This window comes from Archocentrus centrarchus, chromosome 3, assembly GCF_007364275.1.
Source record: "Archocentrus centrarchus isolate MPI-CPG fArcCen1 chromosome 3, fArcCen1, whole genome shotgun sequence".
Lineage (NCBI taxonomy): Eukaryota > Metazoa > Chordata > Actinopteri > Cichliformes > Cichlidae > Archocentrus > Archocentrus centrarchus.
In genome coordinates, this window is record NC_044348.1 from 2815218 (window position 1) to 2837050 (window position 21833).

The 21833-nt window shown below is 40.5% G+C and overlaps 1 protein-coding gene across 1 annotated transcript in view; it reads left to right on the top strand.

Annotated features, from left to right (window-relative positions):
• Positions 1–21833, top strand: part of LOC115778064 (protein kinase C-binding protein NELL1) — a 281912-nt gene that overhangs the window by 93060 nt on the left and 167019 nt on the right. The window contains exons 6-10 of the mRNA XM_030726081.1: positions 5115–5187; positions 5755–5837; positions 10597–10731; positions 11944–12046; positions 14509–14582. Coding sequence (XP_030581941.1) covers positions 5115–5187; positions 5755–5837; positions 10597–10731; positions 11944–12046; positions 14509–14582 — 468 coding nt within the window. The remainder of the gene's footprint in view (positions 1–5114; positions 5188–5754; positions 5838–10596; positions 10732–11943; positions 12047–14508; positions 14583–21833) is intronic.

Consider the following 21833-nt stretch of genomic DNA (forward strand, 5'->3'; position numbering starts at 1 on the left):
GTGCTGCACTGAGAGCTTGGACATTATTTCTAAATGTTTATAATATATTCATCGACACAAACTTTGGCAGTGCAACATATGTACTGTATATGTGCATGCTTTATGTTTGTGTGTGAGGGAGAGGAGAGTTTTTATGACCTCTGTTCAAATTACTCACTGATCACTGACAGTGATGTGTGGTCAGAGCTGCTGTATTACACCACTGGGACAGACATCTGTGATCTACACCTTCATTTCCATTCGATGTGACACTGACAATCTTTTCTTCACCATCCACTGCTCACACTGCCTGTATGTGTGAGAGAAAGTGTGGGTGTGTGTGTGTGTGTGTGTGTGTGTGTCCTCAGTCTGTGCTGCAAGCCTGTTTGCCTCAAGGCTTTCTCTCTTTCTCTCTCTCTCTCTCTCTCTGTGAAATAAAGGCAGCTGTTGCTTGCATCACCAGGCCAGACCAAATGCACTGTAAAAAGATTTGACACACATATAGCAGAGAGGACGATGCAGATTGTGCTTGAGGTATAGAATTCTAATGTCCTTCCAGCATGTGTTATCAGTCACCGCTTCGAAGGAATGGAGAAAGTATATTACCCCCTTTGGTGTGTGTGTGTGTGTGTGTTTGTGTGTGGGCACCCTGGTGTTTTACTAGTTCGGCTTTCCATTAGAGAGGGTGCCTTTTTTCCAAGATTGTTCCTTGTGGTCATCATGAAGCCTCGATTTACCAGTCGTCCACCTCTAGAGATAGTCTGTCATTCAGCGTGATTGACAGCCAGTCTTTTAAAAGAGCGAACTCTCAGTTATAGGCCATTTACCACTGCCTGTATGTGCCTTATACTGCAGTCCAGTTAGAAATGATGCTGCATGTTTAGGACTGTAGTTTTTAAACAGCTGCACTTGAAATAAAATGAAATACATCAGCTAATTACACTTTTAGATAATACTTTTATATATTTTGCAGAGACTGGTTCTCCATCAGTTTATTTATTTAGTTTAGATTTTGGTGCAGTTTCAAACTTGTTATTAAACGTACAGTCATTTTTTGAGGTTATTTAATAGAAAAAAGAATACTCATAAATATACATGGATCAGTGTGTGATTACATCTTCAAACTAATTGATGCATTCTCATAAACTTAGAATAAATACATTAAAAATACATAGGAGTGGGTGCCATGTTTCCCTGTCATCTTAAATACAGTGGCTGAGATACGCATTGCCATTCCACTGAATTACATTTTATTATGTGCTAACAACCAATCACATATGTAGAAGAAAGCTCATTGGATTTGTGTGGTGTTGGAGGCAAATTTTAATTCGTGCCTGTAACACAAAGACTGAAGATATGAAGGGTCAAACCTATGTTTTATCATCTGAGATGGGGTCCCTTTCTCCAAAGAAGTGGAAATGCCAAGGAAAGAGACAACGCGATTGGCATCTGCATAAAATGTCACCCTCTTCCTCCTCACATCAAGCCACATCTCATGAACTGAAGTCAGGGCTCTAACACGCTAAAACGTGCATAAACACATTTATTTTTTCCTGAAACTGTCTCAGTTATGTATTTTCAGCAGATTAGATATGTGACCCGGCAGCTCCAGGCAGCTGAAAATGAGCCTGCTAATGCTAGGCTTGAGTGTCCTGAAAAACACACTTTCCCTCTGATAAACAGTTTGATGACATTCTCACATCGTATGAGAGTTTATTTGGGAAGTGACCGAGTTCAACAATGTTAGGTCCGCTTCAAAGAAAGTTTAATTAACGCCGGCCAAATAGCAGCTAACAGAGGCTAACAGCAGTGTTAATTTTGACAGCAAATTTTGATTTAGTTTTATTCTTTTGATGAAAATGTAATTTAGTTTTAGTCCTAATTTAGTCATCTGAATAGTTTTAGTCGATGAATTATCGTAAGAATATAGTCGACTAGATTAGGTGTGGTGATTTTCTCTTAACACAAATGCCAAACTGGGAAAAACACTTTATCGTGCATGACATTAAAATGCTTATCTTTGCATGGAGAGCTGGGTGACTGGCTTGCAGATGTCGTTTAAGATTTGTCGTGTTTTTACTTGAGATAGTCGCCCCACATGGTTTACACCTTGTTTTGTTCTCTTGTTCTCTTTCTCCTTGCTGACATTGTTTACGTAACTTAATTGGCCTTCCCGGGTTTAGAGCAAATTTGTGCAACTGTGCATCTGATTGGATGTTCTCCTTACTTGTTCCGGCCTTTCACAAAATTAAATAAGTTCTGATTGGATCTCGTCCCCACCAAGCATTTTCGTCTTGTTTTCAGTCGTTGACGAAAGTGTCAGTTAATTTCATCATCATTTTTATCCTTTTAGGTAGTTTTTATTTAGTTATCATCCCGTTTTCGTCATGAAAAAAAGGGTCGTTGACGAAAACTGACGAAAAAATTTCGTCAACGAAATTAACACTGGCTAACAGCAGCAACTAACAGTGGCAAAACCAGTAGAGCTTACTGACAGAAAACTTCAGGATATCCTCAACAACTCACCTCAACATTGCTGTCATCGGTCAGAAGTGAGCTTCACTGACTCATCAACCTGCATTGGACTCCTTTCACAAAGTTTTACAGCCTCCTCCAGAGTAAATAGACGTGGTCACTTTTCACCACTCGTCTGATGGCAGCAGTCCGTGTGAGTCAGGTCCAGGAACTCCTAGCCTTCCTGTTATAGACTTGGACACAAGAATCAGCCCGTGTGATGACAGACATCAGATCCCAGAGTTTATCTCCTCCAGCCCCACTCGAGGTTCACCTGCACCCATCCCCTTCCCTGTCTCCTCCCCTCCACCTTCTCGCATCTCTTTGACGGGGTGGCTGTAGCTCAGTAGGTAGAGCAGGTCACCTACTGATCGGAAGGTCAGCAGTTCGATTCCTGGCTACTCCAGGCTACATGCCAATGTATCCTTGGGCAAGATACTTAACCCCAAGTTGCTCTCTGACCGTCCTGTCGGAGTGTGAATGTTAGTTAATTAAAAGCACTTAGCTTAGTAGAAACATGGAAGTGCTTGTATGAATGTGAGTGTATTTGTAAATGTAAAACATGTTGTGTAAGCGCTTTGAGTGCTCTGACTGAGTAGAAAAGCGCTATATAAGAGCTAGTCCATTTACCATTCTTAGTTGGAGTCTTTGGCATCAACGGTATCTGTTCCACAAAAACTTTAACGTTGGCCATAACTTCTGTAACAAGCTAGACCACTCCAACTCTGCACATTGGTTCACTAGGGCTAAATTCTGACAAAGCGCCATAACTCTAGTTATTTGTCCCCCTTTTTTGGCTTTAAAATTCAACTAAAACTTTAAAGTTAGACAAAAAAACCCCATTAACATTGGCCATAACTTCTATTTTTTTATCATTACCCTTAATTTTTCTTTTCTAAGCCATTTCTTCATCAGGAGGTACTTGCCCATTACCTTGACCTTCAAATAACCTTTACAGTCATTTTTGACATTAATATTGGTCATTACTTTTTGTTTTTTAACCACATTCTTTCTTACTCACATGCATTCTACCTTACAGTATGACCTTCACCATCAAATTACCTTGACCTTGAACATCTTCCATATTTATCCTTAGTACATCTTTAGTACACTGTGCTTTTATGTTGTGAATGTGGAATGTATTACATTTATTCATTTTAGTATTGTCTATTATTGTGAATATGTGAGTATGTCCATAGTTTGGTAAGTTACACAAACACGGCCTGTACAATTGCTGTGTACCATGTGCATAATTTATCTTTCATTTTGAACAATAAACATGTTCTTTTCCTTTGTAGGAGACATATTTCGCCTAATTCTATGTTTTGGGCACATCCTTTTTTTATGTATATATGAATGTGATTGTTCAGTGCTTTAGTTTGTGCAGAAACTTTTTGCACCCTTGCTTTTATACGTTTCACCCTGTTTCTTATGCTTCTCCCGCCTCCTGTCTTTTTCAGTGCCACCATCTCCAAACCATGCATCATAGCAGGACTCACTACCATCGTGTATACCTTCCCTTTCACTCTTTCTGCTATCCTTCTGCCACAAATCAACCCTGACACTCGTGTCCACCCACTCCACCCTGCCTGCACTCTCTCCTTCACTTCCAATCCACCCACTCTCCTAGCCACCTCCATACCTTCATAGGTGTGTCATCTAGACAAACCACCTTTCCACTCTTCATCCTATTCATAGCTGCCCTCATTTCCTCCTCACTAATCCTCTGCACTTCATGATTCACTAACTGTTCTCCATCTGTCCTCCTCATTCTCATTTTCTACATTCATCAGGTACTCAAAATATTCCTTCATCTTCTCAACACACTCTAAACTTGTTAGCACATTTCCATCTCTGTCTTTAATCACCCAAATCTGCTGCACATCCTTTCCAACTCGATCTTCCTCCCTATCCAGTCAATCTTTATGATCCGCATGTGTGATGTGGCAAAAATTTACACAAGATTTGCGAGTTTTGAGTGAAATGTCTAGGCAACTGGCAATTTAAAATGTATTTTTTAAAAATTTATGGTGTTTTTTTTGTTTGTTTGTTTGTTAATGTTAACATGTTAATGTGGTAATTTTATAATTTTGCTCAAAGGGGGACACACTATGATGTTTTCTGTCATATATGTGTCATTACAATGGTGAATGCTCATATTAAACTTGGACAAAGTTTGCCATAATGAAGTCAGTGTATGTGCAAATAATCTAATGTGAGCCAGAAGCTCAGGCTTTAAACTGCTCTATGTGCTCTACCTTTATCTGTCTTTAGAAAATATGATTATTCTGTCAGTTTTTATTGCGAGCATGAATCGAAGCAAAGATAGCCCCACTCACCTGCTGTTTAAACTGCTTGTCTGGGACAGGTAGCTAATTGGAAGAAAGTTGGCTTAAAATGAAGGGCAGAGAGCTAAAGCTGCTCCTTCAGTCAGTGGATGAACTGAAGTGTTGCAACAAGGTCCAGTGTAAGAAAACTAAGGATTATTTCAAACTCTGAATCACGAAAGCCACTCTGTTCAAGTCCAAGGATGCAATTGTGGAGCTGAAAATGAAAATAATGCCTTTATTTATATTGTCTTCTTTTCTATTTTCACTTCACCCCTCCCTCTCTGTTGGCAGGGCATTATTCAGGATGTGAAGCTGATTTTTGCTCCCAATGGCTACATCACACAGTGTCCTAATCTTAATCGCAGTAAGTATCGCAGCTACATAGCATTGAGCATTAACAACATGATAAAGAGGAAAAATAACTTTTTCCATTAGTGTGTGATGTTAAAAAACTGCAGTGTGTCAGCCAGTGGTCACCTCTGTGAAAAGCTTTGAAAGGCTCTGTCTCTACAGAAAAAAAAGCTCTCTCCATTTTTGTCTCCTTCCTCTACTCTAGCAAAGTAGGGTCTTTATTGTGCTGTATTTCAGATTTAGTGCAGTCTCCCCTCTCTTTGGCTCCTCCATCTGTTTACTGTCAAAAAGCAGATTAAGATACAGGACCACCGCTGCACTACTATCTCTGTCACTTGATCAATAAGGCAATCACACCTTGGTGCTTTATTGCTGATAGTAACAACAGGCTCAGACAGAGAGTCTACAGCTATGTAAAGCTTCCCTTTTGTTTACTGTTGGTTGAGCCGTGCCCAAATAAATGTAGTCATTCTAATGATTTCTCTCTTTTCTCCGCTGATTTCCTATCTAAAATGCTTTCCACTTGCTTTTCTCTTTCTTTTTCCTTCTCTGTTTTGGTGCTTGCTGTTCATCCGTTGAGCCTGTCCCACCTGCAGTGATTTCCTGAGCCTGGTGCAAGGCATCATGGACCTTCAGGAGCTACTGGCTAAGATGACCTTGAAGGTAAGAACAAAGAACAACCTCCCACATAGAAAACTACTATAACCGAGTCATAAGAGAATGAGAACCTTAGGAAACTCTACAGTATACTATACAGTATCACCACAGTCTTAAAGAGAGGCTTTGCAGATAAAAGAAACATCAAATATGCAAAATGTTGGCAACCGTGTCTTAAAGACTTAAATTAAGATATCACCTAATACCTTTTCAAGTTGCAGCCTGACACATAAATAAAAATGAATAAATAACTTCCTTCTTCACTGCAGCTGGAGAAATCCAGCACCTTTGATTTTGTTGTTGCCTTCACTGAAGCACATTATTCTGTCTCCTCTGAAGTCTGTCTCATTTTTGTTTAATTTCAACAACACGGTGCCCAGTAAAGACAGAAGTTATTGTTAGGGAAACATGAAAAAAACAAAACGAACACACACCCTTATCTGTCTTTTGAAAATATGATTATTCTGTCAGTTATTATTGTGAGCATGAATTGAAGTGGGTTTGGGGGAAAAAAAAAACGGTACAAAAGATATTAGCTGGCATGGAAACGGAAAACAGAAAACAGACAATTACTTGGTTCCAGATGATCCCATTTTATTTTTTGTTCTGTTTTGCAGTTCTCACTTTGAATACAATTGGATCACAACAATGGGATGAAATGTGAATGCATGCACTTTATTATAGCTCCTTGGTCTTTCGAAGAGCCTGATTATAAAGTAAAAGTGTTGATGGCAAACCTTGCAGGTACAGGGTTAATCCCACTTCTCAAAAACACAGCGTCTGGACAAGATGGAGATTAGGTCAAAAAGTTAACCTGAGCCATCAGTAAAAAGATGTCCCTGTAAAAGAAGACCCTAACCCTATCTGTTTTGATTTATTATATACACACACACAGTGAGACATAACCCTATCCATACATCTGTCCATATTCTTCCGCTTATCCAATCCAGAGTCGCAGGGAGGCTGGAGCCTATCGCAGCTGTGACAGGAGAAAAGGCACGGTACACTGTGGACAGGTCGCCACCCTGTTACAGGGCTAAAACAGAGAATCAGACATTGTGATAAAGATAACGATGAAATTGTGATAAAGACAATATATGTTAAAGCTTTATGACGCCAGAGTTCATTTAAGTATTGTTTTGGAAACTCCAAATATGTCCTGGGTCAGTTTGACCAGAGGGATACCAGAGGTTCCTGAAAGTGTAGACAATACAAGGGTTAAGCAGTATAAAGGCTTTATACACCATGATAACTTTGATGATATTAGGTTTTTCACACACACACACACACACACACACATACACACGAGACATGTGAACACAGGGTTCATAAAGGTGTCCTGAAATGGTTGTACAACCAGGGGCATGCAGGCAAGATGCATTCAGCCTTTGAGCCATAGTGTAAACCATTTCTAAGACTGAATGTCTGCAATGAATGTGTCATGAACTTTGTGTGTGCGTGATTGAGTGTGCGCACTCTGCATGAGTGTGTGCTATCAGGTGAGAGTGGATGAAACAAAGACATCTCGCTGGGTGGTTGAGCTGTAGAATCATTGTCAGTGTAAATAAGGATGAGATGAAGAACATCAGCCTACCGCTGCGTCAGTACCTCCTACTTCACATGAGCACAGCTCGACCTATTGCCCCCTGACCTCACTGCATATACAAGTCACAGCAGGGGGAATGCAGTCATCTCCACTGTTAAATGGATCTCTGCCTCCATGCCGTAGAAAATAGAGGAATTCAGCATGAGGTGAATAATTGCTTGGTCCTGAGCGTGTGATGTGGAGTGTCAAGGTGAGGTGAGATGACAACGAACTCTTCTGTTGTGTGGATTAGCATGGCAGCATTTGCATGTATGGGATGGAGCCCAGGTGTGCCTTTGTGCCAAAAAAAATTGTAGTAGAAAAAGCTCAGGACCACCGTTTCATGATAGCCCAGCATGCAGTGTTGGATTCAGTTTTGTTTAAAATGTTGGTTCACTCCAGTTACTAAAAAAGAAAGAAAAACAGGTTTTCTCAAACTACCGCGTGTGTATGCATATATGTATGTATCCATGTGTATCATTTTAATTCTTAAAATTGGTAGATATTTGATGTCTTTCAATTTTGGGCTCGGTTTTCAAACAGATTCCTGTTTTTGCAGAGCAGCTGTTATATGATGTTTGTTCCTTATTTATTACTAAGCATACTGAATAATCCATTCGAACTAAGATAAATATTCCCTTTGAAAACCTTTGCATCATCTCAGAAATCAGTTGTTCCAAAGACGGCGTTAGGGAAAAGTTGGTCTTTACCGCAGGGCCAGTTTCACAGAAGCAGTTACTGTACACTTTTCATTGGAGGAAAATAAATATATATGTATAAATGTCTAGGGTACCAGGATTATTAACATCTATAATATAACACTCAAACCCTTAAAATTACATTTATTATGTGTTGTAGTTGATCTCAAAACGAGCGGTGACGTCACGTGTACGTTATGCGTACTTGGTTGTTTGTGATTACATTTGAATAATTTTTAGTGCAGTGGCACTTTGTGGTCACTGGAATGTGTTGTCATGCATATCTGCAACTAAGCATTCATCAAACAGTGACACTAATACTGCCTGTAATTGATTACTTTGTCTTTTACAGTGAATATGTATCTTACAAAGAAGTAGAACAATAAATATGTTTGGTGCTTCTGAACAGCCATCTGACTACATGAAGATAAAAAGAATGACATGATAAATTAACATGCACGAAGCAAACAAGAGCCACAGGCCTGAGAAAAACCACCCATAGGGTGAGTTTTTGCTATAATAATAATCATAATCATCCTCATCATCATAAAAGTGGGCAGCAGGGTGGCGCAGTGGTTAGCACTGTTGCCTCACAGTAAGAAGGTCCTGAGTTGTGGCCGGGGCCTTTCTGTGTGGACTTCGCATGTTCTCGCTGTGTCTGCTTGGGTTCTACTCTGACTTCCTCCCACATGCAGTTACTGGGGTCAGGTTGACTGCTGATTCTAAATTGGTCATGTGTGAGAATGCTAGCATGTATGATCGTCTTTCCCTGTGTTAGCCCTGCGACAGATTAACGACTTGTCCAGGGTGTACCCTCCCTCTCTCCCTATGACAACTGGGATAGGCTCCAACCCCCCCCCATCCCACTACCCTGAATTGGGTAAACAGATATATGTACTATTAATACAAATACTGGTGTAAGGAAATCAAACTGGTTAAAGGGAGAGTATTGAAAAAAACATCAGTTTCTTCCTAATTCACTAAAATGTGCAGGCGAGTCATTCTGCAAATTAAAAATCCTGCATATTAAGCCCAGGTTCTAAGTCATTACTATCACTTGAATTAAAGATGCACTGATGTATTGGGTTTCAAACAAAATCCCAGTGTGTGTTTGTTTCATTGTTCCAACTAAAATATGATAAGTTCTTAATGGCAGACAATTCAGATCTTGATTACAAACAAAATCTAATTAAGAGCTCATTGGCCTGAGACTCATTGGTCCCCAGAATGTGATCGAATTTTACTTTTCCATGCTTGACACGTCTTTCAGACAGTCTGGAATACAGACAAGCAATGAATAAAGTAATGCAAACAGAGTAAATGTCATAATGCATCTTTTCCCCGTGCCTTCCTGTGTTTGAACTTTGTGTATAGCTGGGACTTTATTTCACACCTCTCTCAGGCTCTTGTATGCACCATAGGAGATACACGCCTGTTAACCTCTGACTTCTTTATGCAGCATCATGGCACCATTTGATGCTCACATTGTACAGGAAAGGTATTCCTCTGTGGTGCCTGAAGGCAGCCTCCCAGCCTTTGAAATTGCATTTCAAACATTTTGTTTTGGGCTTTGACAGGACACATCTCTACTATTCACAACTCGTACAGCTTTCCAGCAGCCAGCTGGGACTACTCTAAATGAAGTAAAAAGCCTCAGTGACATCCAGCATTTCTCTTTTTTTCCTGAAAAGCCTCTATCATTTCCCAGCTACTCCTATCTTTTTGACACCGAGACCTGAGCAGATCTCAGAGGAGCAAAGTGCTGGAAAGGCAGGGCTGCAAACCGTCTAAGTGGACCTACAGTTTCTGAGTGTTCACATCGGTTTTCAAATTTCTCCAGCTGCCCACCTCTGAAATAGAACTCTGATTGTGTGTGTGTGTGTGTGTGTGTGTGTGTTGTATTATTATGTAAAAAAAAAAAAAAAAGCATTTTTTACAAGATCCACTTTTGCAATTTAATATGTTTAATATCTACTTGTAATTTCACCCTCATGATGCAAACCCCATTGTGTTGCCTGTGAATACAATAAAAGACCTGAGCAGAACAGAATATCTCAGAGTTGTAAAATTCTGATTTCAAGCTCTCACTTTTCAGTCTAACCCACCCTGTGACACTGTCTCACCATACAGTTGTCAAAGACGCATCACTTGTGTTGAGAGAAAGCTGTGAAGAGTGTTCAGCATGAAATAAGCTGCGGAAGAAGGGCTGATCAGCATGTAGGAATATAAGAGGGGTGAGGCAGGATCGAAGCTGTTAGTCCTGTCATTTCTCAGTAGATTATAGCCTAAGGTCTCAAGCATGAGCTGAATGATGACGACTTATTATTCGATGTGCCCTGCTAATGAGTGGCTCCCAATGGAGCACCTTTCAGTGAAAAACCATCCAGGGCATGCCAGGGGGGTGAGGGGGGTGGGGGGTGGGGGTGGGGGGGTGGGGGTAAACAGGCTTGTGCACTCAGACTTCTGGTGATTCTGTGTACAGCTGAACTACGCCGAGTCTAGGCTGACCCAGCTGGAGGGATGTCATTGTGAGAGGACCTGCAGTGCAAATGGTCTGGTCTACCGGGATAAGGAGCTGTGGGTAGAGCCTGAGAACTGCAGGAATTGTGCATGCAAGGTGAGTGCCGCCCTCATCCTCACAATCAAAGAGCAAGACCTTGGCTTTCAGCGATTTACTTTCAGCTACCACACCCTGAAAACGTCCATATCAAGCACTTTAATCTTACATTAGTGACACATAATAGTGTAGCAGCAACTTAGCAGCAACTTTTTCTTTAATGCAGTCTTTCCAACCCCCTATGTCCTCCACACCTACCACTTAGCTTTCTTGACTTGCCTTACCTCCTATTCACTCAGCCCGAGCATCATCTCTCTCTCTGCCTCCTGCCTGCCTCCCAGTAAGTGCCCCCTAATCAGCTTGCCTGCCTACACTCATACATAGGAGCCAGACTTTAAAATGTGTTGAATCAGGCCATCGCTGGCCTTGAGGAATTAGACTTGCTGCATCATTGCACATCAAGCACAGGGTGAAGTTTAGTCAGTCTGGTTTCCTCCCATGGACATGCCATTAACTGATAACCATGGTGTTCTTGGGAATTATTTCAAATGACTCTTGGAATGAAGAGGTGCTCGCAGAGAAAGGCATCGGTCTCAAAAATGAAGACAGTCCTTAAGGACATCAGGTCACTCTTGCTCAGTCTCATCTGTGTGATTATATGACATCATCATTTGTGTATTATTCGTAAATAGCACAGCGTCAGTTTCAGACTAGTTCTCACTGTAGGGTTATGAATAGTTTGGTTAGTTTATATGATGCTACTACTCTAGGAGTACTAGCTTTTCAGAGTTATACTCACACAGTATATACAGTATAATACCTATGGATATTGCTCAGGTGGTAGTGCAGGTTGTCAGTTGCAGGGTTGGCCAGCAATTTCTTGGGTGAGCATGTGAATAAGACACCTGTTGTAAAGCACTCTTTAAACCTTAGCCGAGGTTGAAAAGGTTTAAAGCCTTTTGAGGCTTTAAACCTTAGCCTCAAAAGGTGCAAATTATCCAAGCCTCAGTGGATGAAAACATATATCACACTGTATGTGTTACATATTTAGTGGGAACCCCCCTCAGATAAAGATACAAAATTACATAAATGCTAAGCAAATGTGTCCTACAGTACACTGAGACACAGGAGGAAGGAGGAGACGTACATTCAAAGTGAATTTTTCAGCAGTGCCAAAGGCAAAAGCAGTATGGGCACACTGAGCTTTAGTTTTTTTGCTCGAAATGTTTGCATATCTTTATTCATTTAAAAAAAGAACACCTGCTCTTACAGAATGGTGTGGTGGAGTGTCGCAGGATTTTCTGTCCTCCAGCAAACTGCTCAGAAGACTTGCTGCCCGTACATGTCGATGGAAATTGCTGCAAGACATGCAGGCGTAAGTATCTGGATCTTGCGTGCAGGATGCAAAAAAGCCAAACCTGTGAAAACTGTGTAGGCTAACAGTGATACTTGGCAGGATATGCCAAAAGCTTTGATTTTGGTAAGTTTTAATTCCCATTTAACTAGCTTACTAGCTATAGTAGTAACCTAGCCATAGAAAGTATAAAAAAATGGTTGTAGCTACTGTGACATCGTTTTTTCGCGTCTGAACTCCCATTTTGAAGCCGTGTTTTCGCCATTGCCATCGTGGTTGCAAAAAATGGATGTGACAAGGAAGGGTGGGTCTGACTGAATCCTGCTTGCTCATTGGTTAAAGAATTGTGTTTGACAAGTTATTAGCCAGTGAACAAGTGGAAAATACCACAGCAAATCCTCCTTTTTGAAACACGGTATGTCCAAGATTCATAATATAGATTTCATTTTTTTAGCCATTATGACCCAAAGTTATTAGTGACTAAGACCATGAACTCAGTAACAAAGTCTTTGCAGCGGAAGCTGTTCTCCAGTAAACTTCTATAGGACCAGACTGTGATTTGCAACTACAGCTATCGCCATCTGGTGGCCTCGACATGGAATGCAGGTTTAAGGAAATTTTGCTTTGGCATTGTTTTTCCAACCAGGAAGCTACAGCCTTCATATTTTTTTTACTGTCTACGTTCCTAGCACTATATACATATGTGGATTTTTAAAATTAATTAATGAATTAATTTTTTTAATTGCCAGATTTTTTAAATTTATTTTATTTAACCTTTATTTATACAGGTAATCCCATTGAATCTCAGTGTCTCATTTGCAAGAGAGACCTGTTTCCCAAACATAATAAATTTACAACAATAAAATAAAAGCAAATTTAAGCAGTGGGTCTGAACCAGTCTACCACTTCACTTAGACTACTTGCAGTAGCTGATGCTGATCTAGTCTACATGCAACAGTGATTATTTTCAGTTGTGGTAGACATGACAAAACACTTGTTAATCTATAAATCTGAGGAGCCAGCATTAGATGGGGTAAAAATTAGGAAAGACTGCGTGGTGCCATATATCTGCCACCTCTTTTAGGCTCTAAGTGGCTGATAACTGCCATGTGAGCATGTAACAGAAGGAAGCTTCACTAATGTTCATCTGTCAGTTTTGGGAATGCACTTGTTAACCTGCTAGCTTAATGTTTGTGACACCCTCTGCAACATTTCTTCTGAAGTGACAAAGCAATAGAAGATTTCTGATCTTGCTAAACCTTTTTGCAGCAGTGTAACAATGTCATGCTGCTTCCCGTTATTTGGTAGCAAGAGGCAGTCATTGGCCCAGCCACAAAATATAGCTTTGCACTAAAACAGAAACTAGCATTGTCATTCACTATTCTCTGTAATTGATAGCTGATGATTTGCTCCGTAGTGAGTGGTTACATTTAGATTTTGAAAACCCAGCAGTTGTTAGATTGTAGCTACTGATATTCATGAAGGTCGCACTTGTGGCTGAAAGGGTCAGCAGTGGACTTGGCTATGTTTTTGTTTTTTCCCCAAATGCTTTGCTGCTCTGCCTCTAAATTGGGATTTTGCAGCCAGAATTGAAAGCGGAAAGGATTTCTGCAGGTCTGTGTGAACAGGCAGAAAACATTCTCAGAGTGATATAGTCGCAGACTTTGGTTTGTTCACAAACCTGTAAATTTGCAAAATCATTTAAAGGAAAAGCAGAGAATTTGCACATCTAGTATTTTTTTTTCTTTACTCCTCAGGGCTGTTGTTTGTGGGCAACGTTCTTCTGACACAGTGAAATCAGAGTAAGGTTTTCCTTGAGAGCAAACATCACAGTCATCTGATTTTTATGGAAGCTGAAATGGAATCCCTATTTCAAGTATAAAGCACACAGAGGTCTGGTAACTGCTTACAGACAACTGTGTCTCTTACTATACTGCAAAAACACTAAATCCCTGAAGTATAGACATCCTTTGAATAATTCCAGCCTTCTCTGCCTCCCTCCGTTCACTCCTTGCTCGTCTTCCTCCCCTGTGAACATCAGAGCTCTGGCACAAACGCATGAGGGAGCGGCGCTCCGGAGCTGCAACCGAGTGCTCCACGGTCCTGCACCCCGGAGAGGAGAAAAGCAGGACTTCATATCATATGCTTCACTTTCTATTTCTGCTTTATTACCAGAGGAATATGCAGAAGAGCCTTCCTCTGTTGTATTCTTAATGCGCTGTTACATTTCCTTTCCGCTTACGCACTCTAGCCAAGAACAACTTTGTTTCTAACGGAATTATCTATGCAGAACTTCAGGCTGGAAACTTTTTTTTCCCCCCTTCTCGCAGGCAGTCTCCAATTCTCATAGTGTTGGTTGAAGAATTATTAAATTTCTGGTGCTTCATAGTTGTTGTGCCTATCTAAACAAAGTGATATAGAAACTGTCATGTCCTGTTTTTATTTATTTATTTATTTTTTATTTGTTTGTTTTTCGCCTGCAGCAAAATGTACCTACATGGGACAGACGTTTTCTGAGGGACAACGCTTTTTGTCGAGGAGCTGCAGGGAATGCAAGGTAACACTTCTTTTATTGCACCATCCTTTCCCCAGCATTTAGTCTTTATAGTGCAACCACCAGACAGCGCTTCTTTGGAACATGAATGTGCAGTGCTTGTGTGTGTGCGGTGGACTGCTTGGTGTTTTATTCAATTAACCAGCAGGCCTTATTAGTTTTCCCACCCTCCTGCAATCTGTTCAATCTGCCTTTTTTTTTCACCGCTCTAATGGTGAGATAGCCAGGTAATTAGAATAACTTATGAACACAGCAACACAAAGGCCTGATTTGAATCAGAGCTTCATCATTGCGTGGATTATAATTGAAGTCATTATTCCAGTTCAGCGTAGAACAGAGGTGGGCTTTCTCCACTGAGAAGCCATTTATCTTTAAAGACACTATTTTAAGGAGAAAATTAGCTTTTATGCATTTAATTGCTGACAAAGAACCACACATTGGATTCCTGGACTCTTTATTAGCCCTCAGAGACCCTGAAACATCATTAAACAGCAACTGTTTTTAAAGCTTTGTTTCAAGCAGTTACAACCACCTTTACTCCTGGACGTAAGATCTACTAAATATCCAATTTGTGGACTAATTATATTTAAAAAGAGGTTGAAAGATGTTTTGTTTTTTGAGCCCTCTGCCGTTTGGTACAAAGACAGCCTGTAAATTTCAGCAGTGGTGCTTGTGTCTAGTTGTGCTTTTTTTTTTTTTTTCTAGTGACATGTCAGATTTAGAAGCATGTGTCTTACGAGAACCGATCTAATCTGTATCCTTCCGCCTCCAGATTTTTGCTGTGGCCTCTCACCCCTGCAGTGGGAGAGTGGGGAAAAGCGATTAGAAATGTGTGCACTGACATCCGATATGTGGAGCAAAGACAAAAGTGAAGGGAAAGAGGGGGGAGGGCCATTCTAGGCCTAATTATGAAGTATTATGATGTGTGACGTTACTCATTCTGCTCCACAGGTTAGAGCCATTAAGGTCAGTCTATCTCAAATCAGTAAATTTTATGCTTTTTTTTTTTTTTTTTGCACATTGAAATCTGAGGCAATGTTTGTATATCAATATCTCAAAAACCATTACAGATAACAGATTACAGATTTCACTGGCCTTTCTTACCATCAAGATGAACCAGACTCTGCCATTTGGGACAGATACATTAAAATATGTCTGAGTATTGGGTAAATAAAATATGAAAAAAATTTAAGTTGTTTTGTAAAACATGAAACTGTTAGTCACAAAAGTGAAGCAAATATCACAAGTTGTACCACAAAAATAACTATCAGTAGGTAGTCTAATCTGAATAGAACTAAATTCTGGAGTTTCCAGATGGTACTTTACTTATAACTCAGAAAATATGTGCATATTTTTTATTTTCAAGACCTTCTCTACCTAACGTTTCAAGAGCTTGTGCTGTGGAGCGCACCCTTAATTCAGGTAATCTTTGAAAGACACTAAGAGGTATTAAAAACCCAACAAGTGTCAATGTAATTTTTTTTGCATATAAAAATAAATATTGCAAAACAGTTAAGAGTAATGAAAAAGGGATCATTTCATGTGAGTAGTCTTACTGTATCCACATGGTGCAATTCATAGTGAAGCTGAAAATTTCATGTACAAAGCTAAAAGTTCACTCACTTCAATCATTATATATGCCCGAACTTGTTGCTCCTAAGAGGTGAAAGGTGGCGGATAAAAGGCAGGAAGTTATATAGGGGAACACGTGCCCATAATCTTCGGGATAAAGGTGGGGTTAAGCTGCATACTGACCTTTGTATTGTAACGTGAGGGTTCGGGATATGCCACTGATTCTCTCTTAGCTAAACGGAAACAGCGCAATGGACACGGATAATTTTCTCAGCTGCCGCTTTGTTTACTCCACCACACATTTTTGTGCACACCACAACTTCCTTGTTCCCACTTCCCGTGAGACTCACACAACCAATCAGAAGCCAGGAACTCCTAGCCTTAAGTAAATGTGGGAAAACCACAAAGGTACATTCAACACCGCATTAAAACTTCACTGAAATGTGCATCATTAAACATCCTAACGTACTTACCAAAAACATGTAAACACTAAATATAAATGCAAATATGTATATGCTTAGCTTCTGTAACCGCATTTCTATAAACTAACTGAAGTAAAAGTTTACCTCTAAACTTTACAGTATTATCTCGGGAAAACTAAACGCACGACTGATTCACTGAGAGAGCGTGCATCTCCCCTACGTGTTTAGCCAACGCTAAAGCAATCAACAGGGCTGTGTTCAAGGACAGCAATTTTAACTCACCCTGTTCCAGGGTTCAAACTGGGAACAGGAGAGCACAGCTAACACTGTGGGAAAGGCCCACAATGGAGCCCTAGATGTACGTAATTTGCAACATGCACACTTCATAAAACGACATTACAGGGGATTCTGGCCCACAGTGGAGAAGGCTTTATCCTTGTCAATTAGGGCTTGAAGAAATGACAGAATCACTGTTGCAGTCCACTGAAATGGGATGGGCTGTGATCCGAGGCACCAGTTGTCAAACACATGCCACTTATGCTTGCACAATGTCCTAGTAGATGATGCTCTAGCACACTAAATAGTCTCAGTAAAACTCTGAGGGAGCCCAGCTGTGTTCTGATTAAACCACTCATGGGCCAAGCCCATAGAGATAGCCTCTCTGGGTGGGGGAAAAATATATCCCCAAATATCCCCAAAGTTCAAAATTCCTGGTACATGAGTTGCTCTCAGTGACAACAGGTGAATGCTGCACAAGACTCCCCTTTTCTTTTGATGTAGGTCATAACCGTGGCATTGTCAGGGCTCAGTGACAGGCCGAATGGCAGAACCACAAACTTAAACACTATCCCCTGGAAAGCAAATCTTAGATACGGGGATGTTGAAATTAGCATCCTTCAGGTTGACTGATGTGAACCAGTCACCTGCTTGTACAGACCTTAGCACTTTTCTATTAAGTGGTCGTACCTGGTACCAGGTACTTTTTTAGTACCTACTCAGCCAAGGTTCCAAGCCAACTAAGTTGCGTCGAAAATGTGACCTCAAGAGACTGCATACCACTGATTGGCCAGGGAGTGATGTCACTAGATGAGTCATGAGAGCGACTCATTTACAGGACTCAAACCTGCTGTTTTTAAAACCAGGTGAGAGACCTTGAGGGACAACAGAGGTGTTGAGGAGCCCTCCTTTTCCTCACTTGTCAGGTTTGTGAGCACAAGCCAGTGTGCTCACTCCTGGACAACCATAGGTTGTAGTCTGTATCACCACTTTCTGGAAGTGGAGAACATGGTCACTTATGACACTGAGTGGTATCTGGTTTAGCTGTCATGTCCTTTTCCCATTTTTTTTTTTTTTTTGCTTACTGCAATTTCTTGAAATGACCACAAGATTTTTACAACCTCAGTTTGCACAGTGGGACACGGAATGTTGATAGCAGCTGCGTGCTTGCACATGTCCTGCATGTTGAGTTTCAGGGGAGATGTTGGTGCAGGTTTATCAACTTTGCAGCAAAGCTAATGCTAGCCAGGGAAATGAAGCCTTCCTCCTTGTCAGACAACAGGAGCTCTGAGTCGACCGACTCGTCTCCATCCTCGTTAGCATCTCCTCACAGGGTGACCCCGGCAGGGGAGAAGCCCTCACATCTTTGGGAAAGCAGTAGTGATGAGCTGAGGGTCTACCTCTGGCCTGACATTGCAGCCAAGTCCCTGAGCATCTCCATGCACCACAGCAGCCTCACAGAACAAAGGGTCGCTGCCCAACAGGTTTGCTGTTTGCATCAGTTTGCATGCGCAGTAGGTACATGTTATGATGTTGTAGTGATGTTGGTGGACATCAAGGCAGCCTGAGCACTGGATAAGCCCAGGCATGCTGCACACACGGTGTGTATATCCCAGGTGGAAATCTTTTTGCCGCAAAGACAAAGTTTTCCAGCTTTGTTTGGGTTGTTAGCTGTAGCCATGGTTAGCTAGGGGGCTATGAATGCTAGCGAGCCTGACATCCGACTAAAGTTCGGAGAAGAAAATTTCTATTCCACGACTGATGTGGGGTGAAGTCATGCTACTTCTCTAAAGGTATTGCTACCTAATATGAGAAACCGCTAGTTCTGATGGGTATTGCTACCTAATGGTGAAGGTAGTGGTACCTTATTAGCAAAGTGTTGCTACTTTGCTTTGGGAAAGTATTGCTCCTAAGTACTGGCTACAGGACAGTATTGCTACTGCTTGTGAGCTAGTTGTTTATAGCTCACAAGCAGTAGCAATACTGGCCACAGATTCTAGTGCACAACCAGGTTTGTTGGTTGTGCACTAGAATCTGTGGCCAGTTTAGCTTAGTGCCCAATAGCAATTATGAACTGAGAAGTGAGATTAGGTTTTTGAATGACACGTGACGCTATGTCAGCCTTTCATATAGGGAGGCCCTAGCCCCTCCTGATATGGGCGTCACTGAGCCAACCTGTGGCATTTGAGCTTCTGATGAGGTCACCACAAGATGTTCCCCATAGTGAGACACAAAATGCTATTAAAGAGAACTCTCTTAGTGTTTTCGCATATTTAAGGCCAGCGACTACAAATCCTGTGTGTTTGAATATTTGCAAAAGCACTTCATCAGATTTTAGTTTGATTAGCAGCCTCTGAGTCAGCCACTGCTTTCAGCTGAAAGCTGGGTCACCTCTAGGGATGATTAGTGCTCAGGAACTCCAAATAGATTTGTCACCAAAAAACTGAGCATTTCCATTACTTTGGTATTTACACATCCAGTGTACAGCAGTTTGATTCCTTTAAAGCAGGTTTTAACTTGAAAACCAACCAAACATTCAATGAAAGGAACTTTTTACCTGTTTATATTGCTTTTGGCTTAGTTCAGTTTTGATCATTTCAGTTTACCTCAGCATTTTTGCACATTTTAATTCCAAACGTCAGCATGCAGCATCAAAGTTACAGTACTTGCCCTGTACAACCTGTCAGTTCTCCAACTTCTATAGCCTTACATACTGACTGCAGTTTCGCTGAACATTGTCACTGAATATAAATTTATATTACGTTCCCCTACCTCTTTACCTCTCTGCAGACTTTGTTTTTCTGGGTCTTTTTTTAATATATAACTTTAATAAAATTCCTTAAAAAAATATGGTAAAAATGGCACTTTATTTACAGTCTGCCTTTCCTCTTGTCTTGCTTATACTAATGAACTCAGGGTACAGTTGTGTCTTTCAGAGATGTTGTTTACCACATCTGAAACTGCTACTTGTTAAACTGAATCCACTGTGCATAGACTTTTTCCTACCAGCATGGCATTGATCTCATCAGAGTTTTTAATAGTAATATAGAATAATGCCAATACTCACTGGTTTGACAAACATTAAAACAGAATTGTTTGTTAAAAGTGATTAAGCAAAAAGTGTTTCTCAAAAATAAAATGTTTCTATTTTTGGTTTTGGCATTTTTCAGTGCTATTTAACAGGCCTGCGTTGCTTTTTCACTTCACTTATGTATGGCACCGACATGCATGGTTAATTTATCTTGTTACTGTTAATATTGTTACTGTACCACTGTATATAGTTGTTTATAAACACTTAATAACAGAATGAAATATACATGTAACAATGATATATATACATATCTATATGTATTTGTCTTCTTTGCAAACTGCATAGTCAAGCTACATAGAAACCTGCTCAATTTTAAAGCCAAACAAACCCAAGCCATAAACCTTAGGTTTGATGTTTACGTGGAATTGGGATTCATACAAATTATTTTTTTTTTAAAATAACATAGATGTTAATAATTTCTGTAGGTGTGACGATGTTTGTGCAAAGTTTCGTTCAAATTGGCCTGCCCATTAAGGAGGACATAGGGTAGACATGGACATGCGCTACGATTGTTATAGGTATAAGATATTCTGACATTTTGCAGACTAGACAAACAGACTAAACTAAAGCTACATTCATAGTTTTATTAACTAGTTAATGAAAAATAGTTAATTAATTAATTTATTTGCCAATTGGCAACAGCAGAACAGTTTGACAAATGATCATTTTATAAAGCTGTCTAAAATGCTAGCAGATAACTTCCACCTTGAACAGCAAGGTGGCGTGGTGGGTAAAACTGCTGCCTCGCAGCTAGAACGACATCTAGAAGGCATGGGTTCGATTTCATCTTGGCCTGGGCCTCTCTGTGTGGAGTTTGCGTGTTCTGGCGACCTGTACTGGGTGTACCCTGCCTTTTGCTCGATGTCAGCTGGGAAAGGCTCCACCTGCCCCCACCCCCCCACCCCCCCCCCCCACCCCCACCCCTCCGCGACCCTAAAAAGGATAAAAGGATAGAGCAAGATTATTATTAGTTTTAAAGTCTATTATACTATTTATATGGTTTCTCTGACCACCAACTATTTTCCTCACTCATATTTTATATATTTAATAGTTCATCTTTAATACATCAATTGAAATACTGATGAAAATAACCATTACATGATCAGATAATGGCACAGAGGATAAAAGGTTCACAAAGCAACTGGACTGTTTATAGATGGCATGAGAAAGCAGTTAACACGGTTCCTGCAGTAGATAGAGATGACATTGAAGAAAGATGTGAAGGGCAAAGGCATCTTAGGGATTTAAGTCGATTGCTGAGACCTTGAGAGGCTTTGCGGGGCCACCAGAATGCCTGCATGCTGCTGCTATTTGTTTCGAAGGCTCAGGGGAAGATGACACAAAGTTGTATCTACAGTACCTTTGTTTACTTTCTTTGGTGCTGGGTATCTGCATCCTAACTATTATCTGTATACATGCTGACCTTTTGAATGTGAGCAGCACATACAACGAACGTTTCCTTTTCTTTTTTTTTTTATCATGGAACTGTTATGAAATCAAATATGAAATCAAATATTCAGCTTTTGACATCTGAAAGAAAAAAAATATGGGATCATTACATTTCCTTTTTCAGATTTTGAAATTGAAAGGTTTGCATAGGCAAAGACACCTTCATTAGCACGATGTAGCATCATAGATTGCATATCTTTAAACTTGTTTGCACTAACTTCCACTTTATTTTAACACCACAGGTCATTCTTCTGCTGGACATCAAATGTGTCATCAGATTATGCTTCTTATTGATGGATTCCAACATTTCATTCACTATGCAGTATAACCTTTTAAAAACAGCTGCTCTGAGTGTTTTAAATCAGGAAATGGGACTGCAGAGACTAAAACAAAAAAGTGTTGGCTTAAAGGTTGAAGAAGCAGTCCTGTGGCTGAGAGGTTGTG